Source organism: Hyperoodon ampullatus (genome assembly GCF_949752795.1).
Source record: "Hyperoodon ampullatus genome assembly, chromosome: 13".
In the NCBI taxonomy this organism is placed as follows: Eukaryota; Metazoa; Chordata; class Mammalia; order Artiodactyla; family Ziphiidae; genus Hyperoodon; species Hyperoodon ampullatus.
The window spans coordinates 44,787,776-44,806,648 of record NC_136926.1 but is presented as its reverse complement, the minus strand read 5'-3'; the positions used below and the strand labels follow the sequence as shown (position 1 = coordinate 44,806,648).

The following is an 18,873-nucleotide window of genomic DNA, read 5'->3' as shown; positions in this document are numbered from 1 at the left end:
ATTCTTTTCTGGTATTTAATTGTAAATGTGAAATACACAGCCATAATCAAATATGAATAAATATTAGAGAAAAAGATATTTTTTCTCTTATACCAATGTTGGACTTTCATTATGTGAAATGTAATTTGTTAATCTATTAACTGTTAGGGGGAATCCTGTCATTTGGGTACTATAAAGTAAGGAACTGGTAACTGAGTGAAAAGATGCTTTGGTTGTTGTTGATGATTCGCTGTGTTCCAGCAAACTAGCTTGGATCTTTGCATTGAAGCAGCAAGGGCTAATGGCTAAAATGTCTACAGACATAGGGAGAAACAGAAGAAAATGTTGACACCCAGCAGAGATTAATACCCCATGTGCAAAGTGGGTCATCTACAGCATCCATCATGGCTGACATAGGTTTAGAATAAGTACAGCATTAATTCTGTGGGATTTAATAGGGTCATAAATATTTGAGACGTTCCTTAGCAGTATGTATTAAACTTCTTTTGAAATCCAAATTATATTTTAGCACATCAAGATCTAAATTTAACGTACACAGTAGCACCTTACCTGAACTGTGGTTTAAACTAATGAGAAATGTATAAGAGGGTACTATTAAATTTTGCTCAATATTAACTACTATCTAAGATGGCTTATAGAAACTGCAGATAGTTTACACAGCTGTGCCACATAATAAATTTTTTGGAATTCAATTTTTCAGTGAACACTGTCACCCACAATTTTATGGTGTTTTCTATTATTTTAATGGGGGGACGAGGAGAGGGCCTCCAGACCTATTTTCTTGTTCATAATAAACTGTGATTCCTACGCTTACAGGTATCCATTGATATTGATGTACTTTCAGAAAATGTTTTCCTACTACTCAGGAATGTCTTCTTGTATTTTAATGCAAAGGAATCACAAGAAATTGAAGAAATAGTATTCCCAAGACAATTGACTAAGCACAATGGCTACCTACAAAGGCAGAAGAGAGACTGGGTTATCCCTCCAATCAACTTGCCAGAAAACTCCAGAGGGCCTTTTCCTCAAGAACTTGTCAGGGTAGGGTGACACAATTTCATTGATCTCCATGGCATGTGTCAAGTGTATGTTAGAAGTGCTTTTGTCTCTTTTTTCACAAGGTAGAGTTTACGACATGTATGTACTAAAACATATTTTGTTTTGTATTGACGAAATGTCTGTAGTGTTGTAAACAGTCTCTTCTCCATTTTTTCATTACCTCAGATTATTTATAGATAGAGCACTCTGTGGATCGGTCGTATATTTCATGGATGATAAAGTTTGTTCAGTGTCTGAATACATACGCCTTAGCTCCAACATGCTTCACACCCACACCATACCCTTTCCCACACACCTTACCTTCCCTGTCTGAAATCTGCACTCCCCGTGATGATCTTTGCCCTCTACAAATAGCTTTTGGGCCAAAGAAAAAATAAAGGGGCAATCATTGCTAAAAATGCCAGTACCAAGTGCGTTTGAGAGTTTTCTAAAGAAATAAAAAATGACCTCTGATACCATTAACAGACTCCCTGGGGCTGTGCAAAAACATAGGCTTTCAGAGCTGAAGAGTGAGATTTTTCTCCAGTTACTCTAAATGCATACCATTAGACCAAGAGAACAAAATGACAGATATCTCTACATGTTTAGTAAAATGAGCAACCTTTTATTTATTACAAAAAGAAAATAGGGCTTCCCTGGTGGCGCAGTGGTTGAGAGTGCGCCTGCCGATGCAGGGGACACAGGTTCGTGCCCCAGTCCGGGAAGGTCCCACATGCCACGGAGCAGCTGGGCCCATGAGCCATGGTCACTGAGCCTATGCGTCCGGAGCCTGTGCTCCGTAACAGGAGAGGCCACAACAGTGAGAGGCCCGCATACCGTAAATAAATAAGTAAATAAATAAATAAATAAATAAAAAAAAAAAAAAAAGAAAATAAAACAAAGTCATTGTATTCCCATCTAGTAGAAAGTAAATGTTTCTGTATAGGATTAATTTAACATTCCAATAGATACATACAGAAAGCTGTATTTTTTAATAAGTCATTTATTTGTGTTGTATAGTCTATGGTAATGTGCATTATAATTCAGTTTAACAATGAAAGACGTAGCCCCCAAATCGAGGTATGTTCTGTGTTTCTACTTTAATGGAGAATGAGAAAAGAAAAGAATTTTGCCTTAGCTAAAAAAACAAAACAAAACAAAAACTGGATTCTGTTACTGGATTAAAGGTATTTACCTAATACACAAATATCTCGTATCATCACCTCCACACAGTATTGCTCAACTGGCCCTTTCTCTGTACTGTTTTCCTTCCTCCCTTTTTCTAGCTTGTTCCTATGACCACTCATCTGTAAACTTATTTTTCCGGGAATTGTTGTATTTGGAGGAGAAGGCAGTGAGCCTATAATGGGTATAATTTGTAAGAGTAATAGAAATATATTATAAAATCATTTCTTGCATGCTTTGTTATTAATAAAGAATTTGGGGTATTAGGTGCCACCTTAAAATAACATGGGAAGCTTTGGTTGCAGTGAAAAACATCAGCACGATGCAAGTACAGGAATCTCACTTCCAGGCTCACCCATAATCTTAGAGTTCCCATGTGAGGCTCTTTCACACTATGGTGAGACAATTATTTCTTATCCTAACTCATGCAAAAAGTAAACAATTTTTATCTTCATTAAATTGGACACCTGTTACTGGGTTAAATAGTCTAACCTCCAGATTCCCAGGAGAGACTTTGATTCTGTTTAAAAACTGATGCTCCTTAATTTTGACTTTTGCACTACTCCTAGTGTGTGTTCTTTTAGATGTTAACATTGCCCCCAGTCTTTCTGGTGATTGGTAACATCTCGTTTTGAAGCCCATCACCCAGAAGCAAGGAAAAGGAGCAGGACAGGCAGAGCTTCAAGGGTTTTCTGGGAAGAGATGGTATACGTTTGTAACTGGAAGAGACCATGAGGTGTGGCATGCCCTGTCTCTGATAATAAGCTTATTTAGTCCCTTGTTTAATATGATTGTCTTCTTGACCCTCAGATCAGGTCCGATAGAGATAAAAACCTCTCTCTACGGTACAGCGTAACTGGGCCGGGAGCCGACCAGCCTCCAACTGGTATCTTCATTATCAACCCCATCTCAGGTCAGCTGTCAGTGACCAAGCCTCTGGATCGCGAGCTCATAGCCCGGTTTCATGTAAGATTTCAAACAGCTGATAATTCTCTGTATTAATACTCTTCCAAATATGTGCAGGGTTTAACATTTGCCTCTCACATCAGTCTTAAAACTTTGATCCTGAGCATTCTAACACCAGAAATGTACTTGTAGCCTTTTCAATTTATTTTTAATAAGTTTACTGTTTTCATAAAATTGCTGAATGCTCATGGTAAAAAACAAACAATGCCAAAGAAAATACTAAAACTGTTTAAAATCATATTACTGTTGACATGCTGATACTTGCCTTCAGATATGTGGCTAAGAATTTATAAGAACAAATTTACATGAAAGGGGTCAAAACTGTTTTCATATAAATTATATAAAAATCACAACATTTTTAATGGCTGTATAGTATTCATTGAATATATAAACTATCATTTTAATAGCAGTGTCTTATTAATATACCTTTATGTTTGTCATTTTATCTGTTCCTGGTGGTATTATTATTACCATTAGAGTCGTAGAAAATGGATAGCACATTTTTATTTTATTTGTTGGTCATATTAACTCCAGAAAGATGTGCCATTTTGATCTGCCTACTGGGAATTAAGATTTCCCTTTTCCACATAACCCTGCCAATACTTGCTTTCATCAATCTGCCAATGTGAGCAATCTTTTCTTAGATATATTATCTGGTTATATTTCTTATGCTAATTTTTGTGTTACTTTTCTATTTTATTCATTTTCCTATTAAGTTATAACAGCTTTTGTATATAGTTATATGTTCATATTTTTAATATACATATTTGTTTGAAACTGATTTAAAAATAATATTGTAATGAGTATTTTAAAACTCAAGACTTACCTAATATTAAAGTCTAAATTCCAGAAAGCATTTTTCTTTCATTTTTTTCTAGCCATGCTTGCACATTTTTCTGGAACAGGATTTCAACAGTTTTGTCATGCATTTAATATAGAAACCTAAATTGATCTTTATTACTTCTCCAATTTCTATATGAATTACTAAAACTTTTAATGAAGGTATCATTTTCTCTTAGAAAAGAATATTGGCACATTGTAAAAACTTTTCAAATAATACAGAAATGAAATTTTTCAAATAATACAGTATTAATAAGAAAGTGAAAAGAATTTGAAATCCCAGTACATAAAACTAACCATTTTCTTTTTTTTTTTTTTTCCTAACTTTGGTGATATTCTGTAAGATATTTCTCTGTGCATAGGTTCATAAATGTATTGTTTTGAAATTGGGATCATTCTCTGAAACCAGCTTTTGTCACTTAGCAATCATAAGATTTAGCATCTTTCCATGTCAGTAAATCACTATTTATATCATGATTTTTGATTGCTCTAACATAATTTTAAGTAATTACCTACTGGTAGATATTTGGGTAATTTAGTTCTTTCAGTTTTATTTTATAACTACTGTATAAATAATGTGACAATGAACATCTCTCTGTACATTTTCGCATTATATCCTTGGAAAAATTTCCTAAAATTGGAATTATTTTGATAAATATAGTAAAATTGTTCTCTAGAATAGTTGTATTGTGTTGCATTACGTTCCCACTATATAGTAGATACTTTCTACTCCATTATCAATTCCAGGCATTATTTATTTATTGCCAGTACTATTGGTAAAAGAATTATCTTGACGTTTTAAGTTGCATATGTTGCATATTATGATATCCTTACTCCTGTCTTATGTTGAATTTTGGCAGGGGGTTGTTTATCTTTTTCTGTACTTTTAAGAACCTTTTATCTACTAGCGTTGTTAATACATGATTTGTCATATCTTTCCCCTTTTGTTGTTTGTTTTTAAACTTTGTTTATAGTTTTTACCTTACTATAACTTATAGTTTTTACATGGTGATGTTTGTTGTTGTTGTTTTAATTTTATCAGGCATTCTGGCTTTCCAGAGATATTTATAAAGGTTTTTCCTGCTCCAAGATGCTAATCTCCTCCATTTTATCTGTTTTGTTTATTTATTTATTTTTGCCTCTAAATGTTCAACCTCTGTGGAGTTTAGTTTAGTAAAAGAAGAAAGGGATATAGATCCACTTTGTTTTTCCTTTACGGCCAGCACAGTTATCCCAACACCGTATATTGAATTAGTATTCCATTGATTTAGCATGTCATTCCATACTTTTTACTCCACCTATGCATGTGTTTGTTTTTAGACTCTTATTTTTCTCATTAATATATTTGTTGAATTTTTGCACTTGTACAAACTTTTAAGATTATTGAAGTTTTGAAAATTATTAAGATATTGATATGTGGTAGAGCAAGACTCCCCTAGATATAAACAGGCAAATAAGCATATAAAAAACTAAAAATGTTTTAAATCCGGAGTATCACTCAGCTCCCTCCTCCCAAAGGCCTTGATTGTTCTATCAACCAATTCTTCTAAAATCCTTAAGGAACATGTAATTCTAATGCTTTTTATATTGTTCTAAAACATAAAGAAAGAAGTAAAACTTGCAAGCCTTTCACAAAAACAACATCACATTAATAGGAAGACTTAATAAAGGCAGCACACAATAGACCAGTCCTTAATTAGACTAGTTTCTAATTTATGAATACAAATAATATCAATATCAAAAATTCTAAACATCTCTTCTGTGCGAATTCTCACTATCTGAACTTTTGTGGTTAAAAATCAGGAAATAAATATTTTCAGGTCAATTTCAGGGTAAATTCTTGATCTCCAGATTCTCAGTACTTGCACATACATGAGCAATATCCATAACAAAATAGAATTAATTATAGAATGGCCAGGATAGTTCATTATTAAGAATCTCTTAATGTAATGTAATGTATTAAATAAGTCAAGGGAAAAAGGGATTCTTTCTGTAGGTGTTGAAAAGGCCAGTGTAATAAAATTTACATTGTTTCATGTGTTAACCTCTAAATAAAAAAAGGATATGTTGATGATTCTTTAGGTTGATAAAGCATATCCGACAGAAACCAGCAGCCAGCATCATACTTAACAGGAAGATCATAGAAGCATTCTCTTTAAAAGAAACAATTCAGTGGAACACTACATAGCTTTTGAAAAGATTGAAATGGTTTTCTATGTTCTGGATGAAAAGATTTTGAAGATATTTTGCCAAGAGTAGCTGAGTGATTATATTTGTTTAAAAAGGAAGAAAAAGATAAAATTTCTAGAAAAAATACCTATAATACTGAGAACTCAACCTTGGGAAAGGAACAACTGTCTTATGTACTTTTAATATTTATGAGTGAGTGACTTTTACAATTAAAAAAGAGTCAAAATTCCTTGTACACACTTAATTCTTTCCAGATTCTCTCCTTTTCTCTTTTTTTTTTTTTTTTTTTTTTGCGGTACGCGGGCCTCTCACTGTTGTGGCCTCTCCCGTTGCGGAGCACAGGCTCCGGACGCGCAGGCTCAGGGGCCATGGATCACAGGCCCAGCCGCTCCGCGGCATATGGGATCCTCCCGGACCGGGGCACGAACCCGTATCCCCTGCATCGGCAGGCGGACTCTCAACCACTGCGCCACCAGGGAAGCCCTCTCCTTTTCTCTTGTTCTCTATGACTATTCTAGGCCAGTACCACATTTTTAGTTACCCTGACTCTTGTACGGACTTAGCAAAAGGATTTGGGAGCTGGACAGAACCGGCTTTGGACAGGGGCTCTGTCAATAAACAAAGTAAAGTTCCTTAGCTTTCCTGAAGCTCCATTTCCTTACCTTCAAATGTGGATTTGTTTCTGCCTCACTCTTTTGTATATATATTAAATGAAGTAAAATCCACAGAGCTCTGAGCAGGGTGCCTAGCAGATAGCAAGTGGTGACCTTTTGCTGCTCCATCTCCCCTAATTATATAGAGTTTGGCTAACTTAAATTTTGATGGGACAAGTAGCTTTTTTTCCCCCCCTTTGGCCATACCACACTGCCTGTGGGACCTTAGTTCCCCAACCAGGGATCGAACCCGTGCCCTCAGCAGTGAAAGCTCGGAGCCCTAACCACTGGACCACCAGGGAATTCCTTTTTTTTTTTTTTTTTTTTCTTTTTGATGGGACGAATAGCTTTTGGTTTTCGGTCCATCTGTGCTGTTTTGGTAGCATGGGTATGTTGTCTTTTATCTTCTCACTCGAGACCTAAATCTGTTAAATTGTTTTGTTTTCTAATTACTCTTGCAGTTGAGGGCGCATGCAGTGGATATTAATGGAAACCAAGTGGAAAACCCGATTGACATTGTCATCAATGTTATTGACATGAATGATAACAGACCTGAGTTCTTACACCAGGTTTGGAATGGGACGGTTCCTGAGGGATCAAAGCCTGGTAAGTTCAAAGATCATAATTTGGAGATTGCTTGAGGAAATGCAATGTAATCCAACATATATATAAGCAGGATAAGGAGAAATCACGTGAGCCTTTTGTGCCATTTTCTTTCTTTCATGCTGCTTTTAGGCAAAAAGGAAGGTAACTTAGGGAAAAACAGATTGAAGAGAGAAAACAGAAAAATACACCTCTACTGCCCACTATAACTTTTTCCACCTTTGAAAAAATATATGCTACAGTATCTGACTCTAGACTGTAAAATCTATACAATCCTTTGATTCTGCTATGGTTGATAAAGGCCATGCAGCTAGTAAGTGAGCACTGGAAGACCAGGGGCTTTCTGTTTGTAAAGTGTAGATTTTATCTTATTAGTCGTAGCAGCACCTAAAACAACTGGAGTGTCTTAAAACACGTGGCGTTCCTAGGACCAGGCAGTGGGGCAAAACCAAAAGCAGAGAAGGGGGGCTTGGTGACAGCTGAGATTGCTGTTCTCTAGCTACACAAGATACTTACTTTTAGGGTGACCCTAATGTCTTCTGCAGCCCTTGCATTTAAACTAGTGTCATGGAAAGTGACCTAGCCTAGAAAGAGCAGTTGCCAGAAAGCCTCTCGCCATTGTGAAGTGATATTTGACCAAGATTTTAGATTCTTGTACTGAAAACCCTGTAAACTTCAGTCACAGTGGAATACCAAGGCCAGAAAGGTCTATTGAGTTTGGAAAACTTGTGGACAAGAAAATCAGTTGGGATAGAGATGGTAAAAGGAAACATTTTGCCAGCTTTCCTGAGATGTTTGGGTATTTAGAGAGACTTAATTAATTATAGTTTAATATTTTGTATGTAAGAAAGCCTCAACATTTAAACTTACGCTATGCGTTTCCTTCGTCATCTATACTGGATTTGCATAAGCCAATTTATAGATATAGCCAACTATGCCTTAAACTGGCACTTTTCCTGGTCCAAATACACTTGTCTGTATCCTCAGAAGAGTGGGGTGTGCAGGCAGCTGGGTGGGAAGACAGAGGCTGTGCCGGAAGTTCAACCATCTGTGGCTCTGAGTCACATTTCAGAGTCGCATTCGTCAGTATTTTAAAATACAGGGAAAAAAAAATCAAAGCATGTTAAACATATCCTTACTAAAACACAAGGCTTTTACATATATTCTAAGGATAAATAAACGTTGTGCTTTTTTGCCTGGGGAAGGGTTTTGGTCTTTTAAAATCATTCATTCTCTTTTTTCCTTTATTATTTCTAATTTTATCAAAAGTATTGTTTCATAAAAATTGTCAAAAATAAACCATTACAGATATATTTATTACGCATCTGACCATGAATTGCCATAAATCCCTCCCATAAATAAATGACTCTCAGTGATCAGGAGACATGAAGACATTTCATGAGTCGATTTCCTGCAGTGTTCTGTAAGTTTGAAAACATCCTTCTAGGCAAGGTTTGATAATGCCATGAATCTTGAGTTAGACTAAGATGCAATATTGTAAGCAGTATTTGGTTCAAGATTCCAAAACATATTTTTTGTTGTTTTAACAATTCATTCATTCAACAAATGTTTATAGAGCACATGCTGTGTGCCAGGCAGTGTTCTGGCACTGTGGATACAGCAGTGACAAGTTAGTTGTGCCCTGTTGGAGCTTAAAATCTAGTAGAGGAGAAATGTAAAAGGCAAACAAGAAAGTAAATGTGCAGTAAAATTTTGGGAAAAAACAATCAAAGTTGGCACATAATCAAACAGGGTGTCTTGTTTAGAGGGACAAGCTCTGAAAAGAGATTTTTTTTTTTTTTTTTTTTTTTTTGCTGTACGCGGGCCTCTCACTGCTGTGGCCTCTCCCGTTGCGGGGCACAGGCTCCGGACGCGCAGGCTCAGTGGCCATGGCTCACGGGCCCAGCCACTCCGCGGCATGTGGGATCTTCCCGGACCGGGGCTCGAACCCGTGTCCCCTGCATCGGCAGGCAGACTCTCAACCACTGCGCCACCAGGGAAGCCCCTGAAAAGAGATTTGAATTATGTGAACAAGCCTTAGTTAATTCTGGGGCGAAAAAATGTACCCTGTAGAGGGAACAGCAATGGTAAAGGCTCTAAACAAGAACTGACCATAGGGTACTTACAAAGATGGTAGGCTGGAGATGGAACATTTTATAATCCAGTTCTTATAAAGATCACAAAGAACAAACCATCTTTAATAGTAACTACTTTTCTCTCCACTTCTCAATTGCACAGTTTGTCTAGCTAGTTGGAATTTATTTGATCCTGGTGCTTTGTAGACTTCCTTTCCACAATATCTAGTAAATTGAAGTCCCTGAGTTTGTTACAATGTTCTTTTAATCTCCTAGGAAATAATGAACCACAATGCAAAACTCCCTATTCAATGTACCAAAACAGTCATGCATGGAATGATTCCTCACGACCTCAGTAAATGGAGTGTGTGTCCTTACGCAGCTGGCTTACTTTCAGAAAGTGACTTAGGCATTGGGGAGAATCATGCCCAGCATGTCATTTTAGATGTTACTGCATAACGGAAAAAATACGGCAGAGGGAAGGCATTGGTGGCCATAAAAGAAGTTTCAGATGACATCTATGTTACTTATTATTTGCATTTTATATCAGTGAAGGTCTAAAGGGATTCTTTCTTTGAATCATACAGTGAATTTGTCTTCTAAGTATATGGAAACATTGAGTCTTTATACATGTAAATTTAAAAAAAATAATTTTCCTTTCAAGCATCTCAGCCATGTTCAGTATTTTTTGAATTGAGTACTGTTCTTATCAGTAGTGTTTTTAATCAAGTCTAAATGATTACATGTTGCTTTGAAAAAGTGGGATGAAGATTGATGGAGAAGGTAAATATACCTTCCGTTTGGGAGACCCTGACATGAAGTGTGACCATTCATTTTCCATGTCTGCTATGTCTAGGAACATATGTGATGACGGTCACTGCGATTGATGCTGATGATCCAAATGCCCTCAATGGGATGTTGAGGTACAGAATCCTGTCCCAGGCACCAAGCAGCCCTTCGCCCAACATGTTTACAATCAACAATGAGACTGGGGACATTATCACAGTGGCAGCTGGACTAGACAGAGAGGTAAGCCAATTGACATCTGTATTTGAATTTGTTTGTAATCTTAAAAGTGCACAGGGTCACATACAGTTTGTCTCCAGGTAATAACATCTCCACAAGATTTTTCACAATGCTCACAGTCACGAAGAAATCTGTTGTACTCCTTTCTACAGAACTTCAAGTTGGTCACATGATCTAGGTATCCTGGATAAATCATTGCTGGTCCATGTAATATTTAATGTGATCATTGACTAAGTTATGCCAATAACCCTTTGGCATCTAATTTTTACAGTTCTTGGGGCATTTTCTGTTTTCCCTCATATTCAAAGGTTTTGGTGAGGAATTAAGTGAAAAATCATGCCCAAATAAAGTATACATAAATTTAGGATAATTTTTAACATTCGTATTTCTAAGAGGCTACAAATAACATGTATGATGTGTTTTTTTTTGTGGCCTCCTGATTTAGTGCGGAAGAGATGATCTCCTTCCCTTTAACTCTAAGATTAACTTATTTAACAGGTTTGAACACCAAGAATGGCATTCATTCTGCTGACAAGCCTTTAAAGTTATAAATGCAGAGAAACACATTTCTGGCCTAATATTTTGTTGCAAAGGCATAAAATCTTGACAGTATTGAACTATTATGTAGTATCACAGGCTGAGAGGGAATAGGTATTTCAGTCATTCCAGATGGGTCATCTCGCTGTGACAGACCTGAGCCCACCATGCTCCGGCACCCTGCTGTGTTTTGGTCACGTGATTCCTTCTGCCAGGAATGTCTTGCCCATTTTTCTTGATCTTGAACCTTCCAGTTCTTCATGCTGCCATTCAAGCCCTGCTTATATCCTTTCCTGAAGACTCTAGCCCTTACAAATTTTTTACACCCTTTCTCTATTCTGTTCTGACCATTCCCTTAGAGATTCTCAAGGTCATTAGCGACCATCGGTAATCACTGTGTGAGTGAATTATCCAGGTGCCAACTCATAGAGATCCATGCTTGTAGATTTCTGGCTGAGCCAGCTTTTATAGTGATAAGATCTCATATTATGTGTGTCAAAAGGAACCAACCATTAGACCTATCATAATAAATATTACTGACAAGGATTTTAGGAGTTGGTTTTTATGACGCTTTATTTGCCTTAGTAAGTAGCATCCACTTGAATTAGATTGAATAAAACATTACTATTGCAATTCATTATATACGCAAGATAGTGCTAGCAACACTTTAATAAAGTAATATGAGCCAATCAAGATTACTTAATTCACAACTGAGCTGAGACCTTACTTAGGAGTTAGATGTATGGCTATTACATTGTGCTTATTAATTCCCACGTGTCAACAATTCTTCCTCTAGGAATGTTTTGCACCAGAGATTGTTGAAATTTAGTTTTTGCAGTAGTACCTTTAGTTCAGTGATATTTGGAACATGTATGTCTTTACATCTCTTCCATTACTGTATGAAATACTATTCTTAAATGTCAGTAAATTCAGCATGAATGCTATATTTTATACAAGAATATGGTATATTTCTTAATATTGTCACTTGAGTGCCAGGCTGCTCACATACTAAGTAGGTATAGCTCATCTCCCAAAGCTAATATTTCTCTTTCATTTCACACTCTCATTGTGAGATACAGAAGTGGGACTTCATCTTGTTTTCATACGGTAATATTCCTATCACATTTATCCTCACTGTTTTATGAAAAGCAAGAGGCATAGAGAATGAAAGATAGTTTTGCCAAAGCAAACCAACTGTATTTAAAAATCAAAGAGACTGTATTTAGTTTAGAGGGTGAAAGTCAGAAGTCAGGCTGTACTTTGGGTAAGTATGTCTTGCGGTGAATGGAAGCAGCTATCCACGACCCGATGAAATGAATGTGGACGTGAATTCAAAACTGGTGAATCACGGGTTAGATACAGTATGAGAAATTGCTCCTTGACAGTGAAATTATTAAACACAACAACGAGTTACTAGGGAAAATTATAGAAAACCTTCCTTTCCTAAAAGTCATTTAACATGGGGAAAATGTATCTATCTTGGACGGTTTATGGTAATTCTGCCTAAGGCCAGGGGTACCTTATTCTGACTTCTCCGGGCCTCCGTGCAGGCTGGAGATGCTTTTATTTCTATTAGAATTCACAATTTTTTTTATGTTGAGTCATTTCCCTTGTCAGTGATTCCTAATCACTGAAATGCTTACTGAGATTCAGCTTTTTATTTACCTTTCATCTCCAGGTTTAAAAAAATTCCAATTCTTGGGGTTTTCCAGGCCTAAAGCTGTACCCACCATACTTGCCAGCCTTCAATTTTTTAACCTCCACTTGATTTCTTTTTTTTTTTGGTTTTCTAAATACATTAAAAAAATTTTTATTTTTTTTTTTTTTTTTTTTTTTATTTTTTGCTTTATCACAAATTTAATCAGTTATATGTATACATATGTTCCCATATCCCCTCCCTTTTGCGTCTCCCTCCCACCCTCCCTATCCCACCCCTCCAGGCGGTCACAAAGCACCGAGCTGATCTCCCTGTGCTATGCGGCTGCTTCCCACTAGCTATCTACCTTACGTTTGGTAGTGTATATATGTCCATGCCGCTCTTTCACTTTGTCACAGCTTACCCTTCCCCCTCCCCATATCCTCAAGTCCATTCTCTAGTAGGTCTGTGTCTTTATTCCTGTCTTACCCCTATGTTCTTCATGACCTTTTTTTTTCTTAAATTCCATATATATGTGTCAGCATACAGTATTTGTCTTTCTCTTTCTGACTTACTTCACTCTGTATGACAGACTCTAGGTCCATCCACCTCATTACAAATAGTTCAATTTCATTTCTTTTTATGGCTGAGTAATATTCCATTGTATGTATGTGCCACATCTTCTTTACCCATTCATCCAATGATGGACACTTAGGTTGTTTCCATCTCCGGGCTATTGTAAATAGGGCTGCTATGAACATTTTGGTACATGTCTCTTATTGAATTATGGTTTTCTCAGGGTATATGCCCAGTAGTGGGATTGCTGGGTCATATGGTAGTTCTATTTGTAGTTTTTTAAGGAACCTCCATACCGTTCTCCATAGTGGCTGTACCAATTCACATTCCCACCAGCAGTGCAAGAGGGTTCCCTTTTTTCCACACCCTCTCCAGCATTTATTGTTTCTAGATTTTTTGATGATGGCCATTCTGACTGGTGTGAGATGATATCTCATTGTAGTTTTGATTTGCATTTCTCTAATGATTAATGATGTTGAGCATTCTTTCATGTGTTTGTTGGCAGTCTGTATATCTTCTTTGGAGAAATGTCTGTTTATTGAAGTATAGTTGATTTACAATGTTATGTTAATTTCTGCTGTACTGCAAAGTGATTCAGTTTTACATATATCCTTTTTATCAGTTTTATAAAATATTCTTTTTCATGTTCTTTTCCATTATGGTTGATTACAGGATATTGAATATAGTTCCCTGTACTATACAGTAGGACCTTGTTGTTTATCCACCTGACTTCTTGTTGCCTGATTTGGTGGTACCCATTCCTGGCATTTTCTTTTCTCCAGCTTTTATATGTCCATCTCCTTCCCTTTTCGGTCAGGACTACTGATGAGTTACCCTCTGCTTCACTAGATTTGAATAATTATGGCTTTGCCTGTGATGGGCTATTGGACCTTCAGTGTATTAACCTGAAACCTCAGCTCCCCCATCTGTAAATGGGGGTGATAATATTACATCTACTCCATGGGACAGTTGTAAGGATGACGTAACACAAGGCAGAAAGTGTTCAGGACAGTGTCCAATACATATTAACTCTCATTTTCCCTGCTGCCATCATAAATCCATTCCCAGAATCCAGTGGATGATCACCATCACTTTGACTCCTCATCATAGTTTTTCTCACGATGAAGAAAGAATTATGCTTCCTATTTTCCACACCACATAATACGTTTACTTGTGCCCTGAATTCTGTGTTCTCTCCTGAAGGAATGTTCTCCTGTTTTCTGTGGTCTTGGTCTTCCCTCCTCTGCAGGTTCCCTCCTACAGACCCCACTGGTTCCTTCATAATCCACAACCCACAGCATGAAGTCAGAGCTCTTTAACGTGGTGCTCCAGACCCTCTAGGACACTGGTCCCAAAGCCTTCTTTAGTCCAAGCTCCTAGAATTCCTTACGTCCTGCTAAGGAGCCAGTGATGCCCTCCGCCCATACAGCCACATGTCAGTCCTTGTACAGATCTGAACTTTTCTATTCTTCTCTGTCTTTTGTTTCCCCTGCCTGAAGATTTCTGTCCCATCTCTCTATAGAGCAGGCTACTCCTCACTCTCCAAGAGCCGGTCCTCAGCCCCTCCCCAGGGCACACACAGTGGCGTGTGTTCCTCCAGATACACGGAGACCGTGTTACATGGACATCATATCTGCCTGCTAGCTCCCGATATTCATTGAGGTCCACGTGCTCCTCTTCTTTTCACCTTGAACGGGAATGTGGAAGAAAAGTTCAAGTTATTCAATTTTCTTCTTGTCAACACCAGACTCCTAAGAAGCGCAGCCCATACTCACCTCTCACTCCTACCGTTTCCTGGTGTCTTTGGAATCTGGCTTTCCACCTCCTTCCCCCACTCAGGATTCACTCAGGTCGTGCATATATTCCCACTTGCTTGGAGGGCACTCATATGGCGCAACAATTAATGGTACAGACTCTGGACTCAGAGAGACCTGGATTGAAATCTTTTCTCAACTGCTTATGACTCAGTGTCAATGGGCAAGCTTCCCTGGCTCCCTAAGCCTTGGTTTCCTCCTCTGTAAAATGGGGATGAAAACAGTCCACCTGCCTTATAGGTTTATTTTGAGGACTAAATGAGACACAGTGTATAGTGTGGCTCATGGTTAGTGCTCCTTCGCAATAAATGTTATTTTTTATTATCAAGGCCCTTAGAACAATGCCCCGGTATACAGTAACCATTCAAAAAAATTTTTTTAGCCCACAAACTTATAAGGTAGATAGCACTGTCAGCCCCATTTCACAGATGAGGGAACTGGGGCTTTGCATTTAAGAATTTGAACAGGGTCACAAACCTGCGCCTCCCTCCCAAGTTCTCAGACATTATTACTTACTTGTCCATCCTTGAGCTCAATGCATCTTTTCAAGAGCAAACCTATCATCTCCCTAAATCTGTGCTTCCTGAGGAATTTTCTATTTCATGTGATCAGTGTGCCACCTCCCCAGTTTCCCAAGATCATGGTCTATACCTCCCTTTCCTGTGCCCTGCCTTCCATCCACTGATTGATTTGGCCGTCAAGTTCCTCTCCGTCTACCCCCAAAATGCGTCTTGCATTCACTCCTCCCTCCAGGCTTGGAGGACTGGTTGCAGGCACCCTATGAAAGCTTCCTCCCATCACTTCTTCCTCCTCTCACTATGGTTGCATTGCACATTTGGCCCTGTGGCCCATTCATATTTGTCTCTTCCACTTAATGGCAGCACAACCATCTCTGGTTTTGTTCATTATTTTGTCCAGGTAAACACTACACTGCCTGGCATCTAGTAGACATTCATTAAATGTGTGCCAAATGGATGACTGAATGTTCTCACCTCTTCGTTCACTTAGAGCACTCCAGTTCAGTGCTCTAGTTTCAAAAGTGTGGCACACAAGTATAATGATTTTAACTGATACACGTAGGGAAGCCTCTAGGGAAAACCAGAGACCACAAGTCTTTTAGATGCTACTCCATCAAGTAGAGACTGCCAGAGCACAAGCATTGTATTGTGTTTAGTTTTAGAGTTATATTTATGGCAAGTGATGCTAGTTTTCCATTTACAGTACTTTTACAATAAATTGTTTTTTAAAAGGGAGTTCACGTCAGGATAAATAGTAAGTGACTCATGGTGTAGAAATATGAGGATATAGCAGAATTGGGAAGATGGTATATGAATCAGTTTAGCGGTTTGGGAAACAGTGAGCTAGTTTATGCTCCCAGTATGTATGTTTTAATGAATAAATGATAGCTAGCCATGTAAATAAGGAGATGGTTTTTCCCAAACCTGAAATGATTTTTATACTATAATGCAAGGCCCAAGGTTTCCTGTACGTTCATCCACCAGCTACAGATTCAAAAGTATTTGTCCCTTGCTTATGCTGTGTCAGGCATTACGCTGTATGCCAGGGACATAAACATCTGCAAAGCAATGACCCTGGGGAGGGGTGTGGGTATGCGTGTATGTAGCCAGGGAGGACAGAAAGATGGACTGATAACAGTCTCAGAAACTAGAAACAGTGATAGAGGTGTGTCCTGAGTAGGTAAACAGCTCTTCCTCAAGGACTTTCAGAAGTCATCTCTGAAGTGACTTTAAGCTTTGCGTTTGCTAGGCTCAGATAAAGGGGGAAGGGTATTCTGGGCCAGGGTTTCTCAACCTCGGCTCTGTTGACATTTTGGACAGGATAAGTCTCTGTTGTGGGAGCCTGTCCTGTGCATCGTAGGTGTTTAGTAGCATCTGTGGTCTCTACCCATTAGACGTCAGTAGCACTACCCAGTTGTGACAACCAGAAATGTCTCAGGTTATTGACAAATATCCCCTGGGGGAGATGTAGGGCCAAATCGCTCCAGTTAAGAACCACTGATTCAGGCAGAGGAAAATGCCAAATGCAGTGGCGCAGGGATGCGATAGGCATTTGAAGGTAAATACAAACAGCTCAAGGTGTGGGGTCAGTGAATGGAAGGTGAGAGCTTTGGTGGGAAAGGTGAGTCACAGACACGGAAGGATTGACAGCAAGCAGAGGGGTTGAGACTCTGTCCTTTCTAGAACAGAAAGCAAGGAAACGTTTTTAAGCAAAGTCCCCTTGATCAGATGCGAAACTATGAGGGTGGGAGTCAAATTCTTATGAAATCTAAATGTCATTCAGAACCAGATGCCAAGTGACTAAATTAGGCAGGAAGCTCTAAATAGTTTGGTTGTCTAAAACACAGACCGTGATGACTTCCTTACTAAATGTAAAAGCATTGTACCAATCAGGCACTTAAAATTGGAGATTATATTATTTACCAAGTTGGTATTTTTCTTTACTCGAGGAAACACTGCATTTTAGAAATAACAATGTTCTTTTGTAACTTAGATATCTGAAGACTAGCTTGAAGCAACAGGAAATTTCAAGTATTAGCTACTGATCCCAATCTTTCAGCTCAGTGGAAAATTGTACATATTATGCTTATATAATTCTAAAGACCACTGTAAAGTAGACATTAACAAAGAACCATATCTCCAGATAATACCTATGTACATTTTTTATCTTCTGTAAAAAATTCCATTTTTTTCTTTTTCGAGAATGTTCATCTGTTTCTGCAAATAGCAGCCAACAAAAATGGCATTTCAAAGTCATAACAAATTTTTATTTTTCATGATTTTCAGCTGGGAGGCTGAATTGAATGCCCTACAAAATTCTCTTGTTAACTGTGAGAGCATTAAGCTGAAATGACACTCTTGATTGGGAATGGAAATCATTGAGAAATATTTTAGCCTATGTAAGCATTATGGTGAGGGGTTATAGGTTAAGAAAAATTAAAATGGCTCAACCAACACTATTCCTTTGTTTCTTTTTTTTTTCCAATCAAAAAATTGGGTGGTTTTTTTTTTTTTTTGAAGACAAAGGAAAAGGAACTGAAATAACTGCTAGAGATTGGCATCTTGGTGGACAGACACTAAAAATTGAATGTGTGAGGTTTGACTTTCCCTCCTACCCCTTTCTTTGCCTTGCCTTTCCCACTAACAACTAAAGCAAAAGCTACAATTTGTGTCTGTTCTCTCTAAGCTCCAGAAGTCCCTCAAGAGTGGCCATTCATAATGTTGGCTATATTTAGAATTAGAGTAAACTACTCTTTGCAGTGATTGTTTATCTTTGTATGAAGAAGTGAGTTTTGTTGTTCAGGATGTTTTAACATTTTTCAATGATCTATATTTTTTATCTGTGCCAATTTCCACAAAGATTTCTAATGATTTCAGGTATTTGTTTTGTTTAGGTTTTCCTAATACAGAACTTCATCAACTAGTGCTGTAGACATTTCAGACAATCTCAAGATTTTTCTCTTAGATACATTACAGCTGCATATGGCTCCCCTTTAAAAACTTCAGTCTGGAATTTTAAAGCACTGATGCCTATTTGATATTAACCATCTATATGAAATGTATCCGTATTCATTATAGGTCTGTGGACCCAATGAGTGTTATGCCCAAATAGCAGTCCACTGAGTATGCAACTATTAAATATCTACTGTGTTACAAAATGAAGGATATAGACATAAACCCTTTATTCTGGTTTTGACTTCATTTAACAACGTCTCT

The 18,873-nt window shown here is 37.7% G+C and overlaps 1 protein-coding gene across 2 annotated transcripts in view; it reads left to right on the top strand.

Moving 5' to 3' along the window:
• The window catches only part of CDH2 (cadherin 2), a gene marked incomplete at both ends in the record, with an annotated part of 215,368 nt that overhangs the window by 153,598 nt on the left and 42,897 nt on the right, over positions 1 to 18,873 (top strand). For both annotated transcript variants that reach the window (XM_079717757.1, XM_079717758.1), the window contains 4 exons: positions 895 to 1,041; positions 3,034 to 3,189; positions 7,334 to 7,478; positions 10,407 to 10,579. In XM_079717757.1, the coding sequence (XP_079573883.1) occupies positions 895 to 1,041; positions 3,034 to 3,189; positions 7,334 to 7,478; positions 10,407 to 10,579 (621 nt within the window). The remainder of the gene's footprint in view (positions 1 to 894; positions 1,042 to 3,033; positions 3,190 to 7,333; positions 7,479 to 10,406; positions 10,580 to 18,873) is intronic.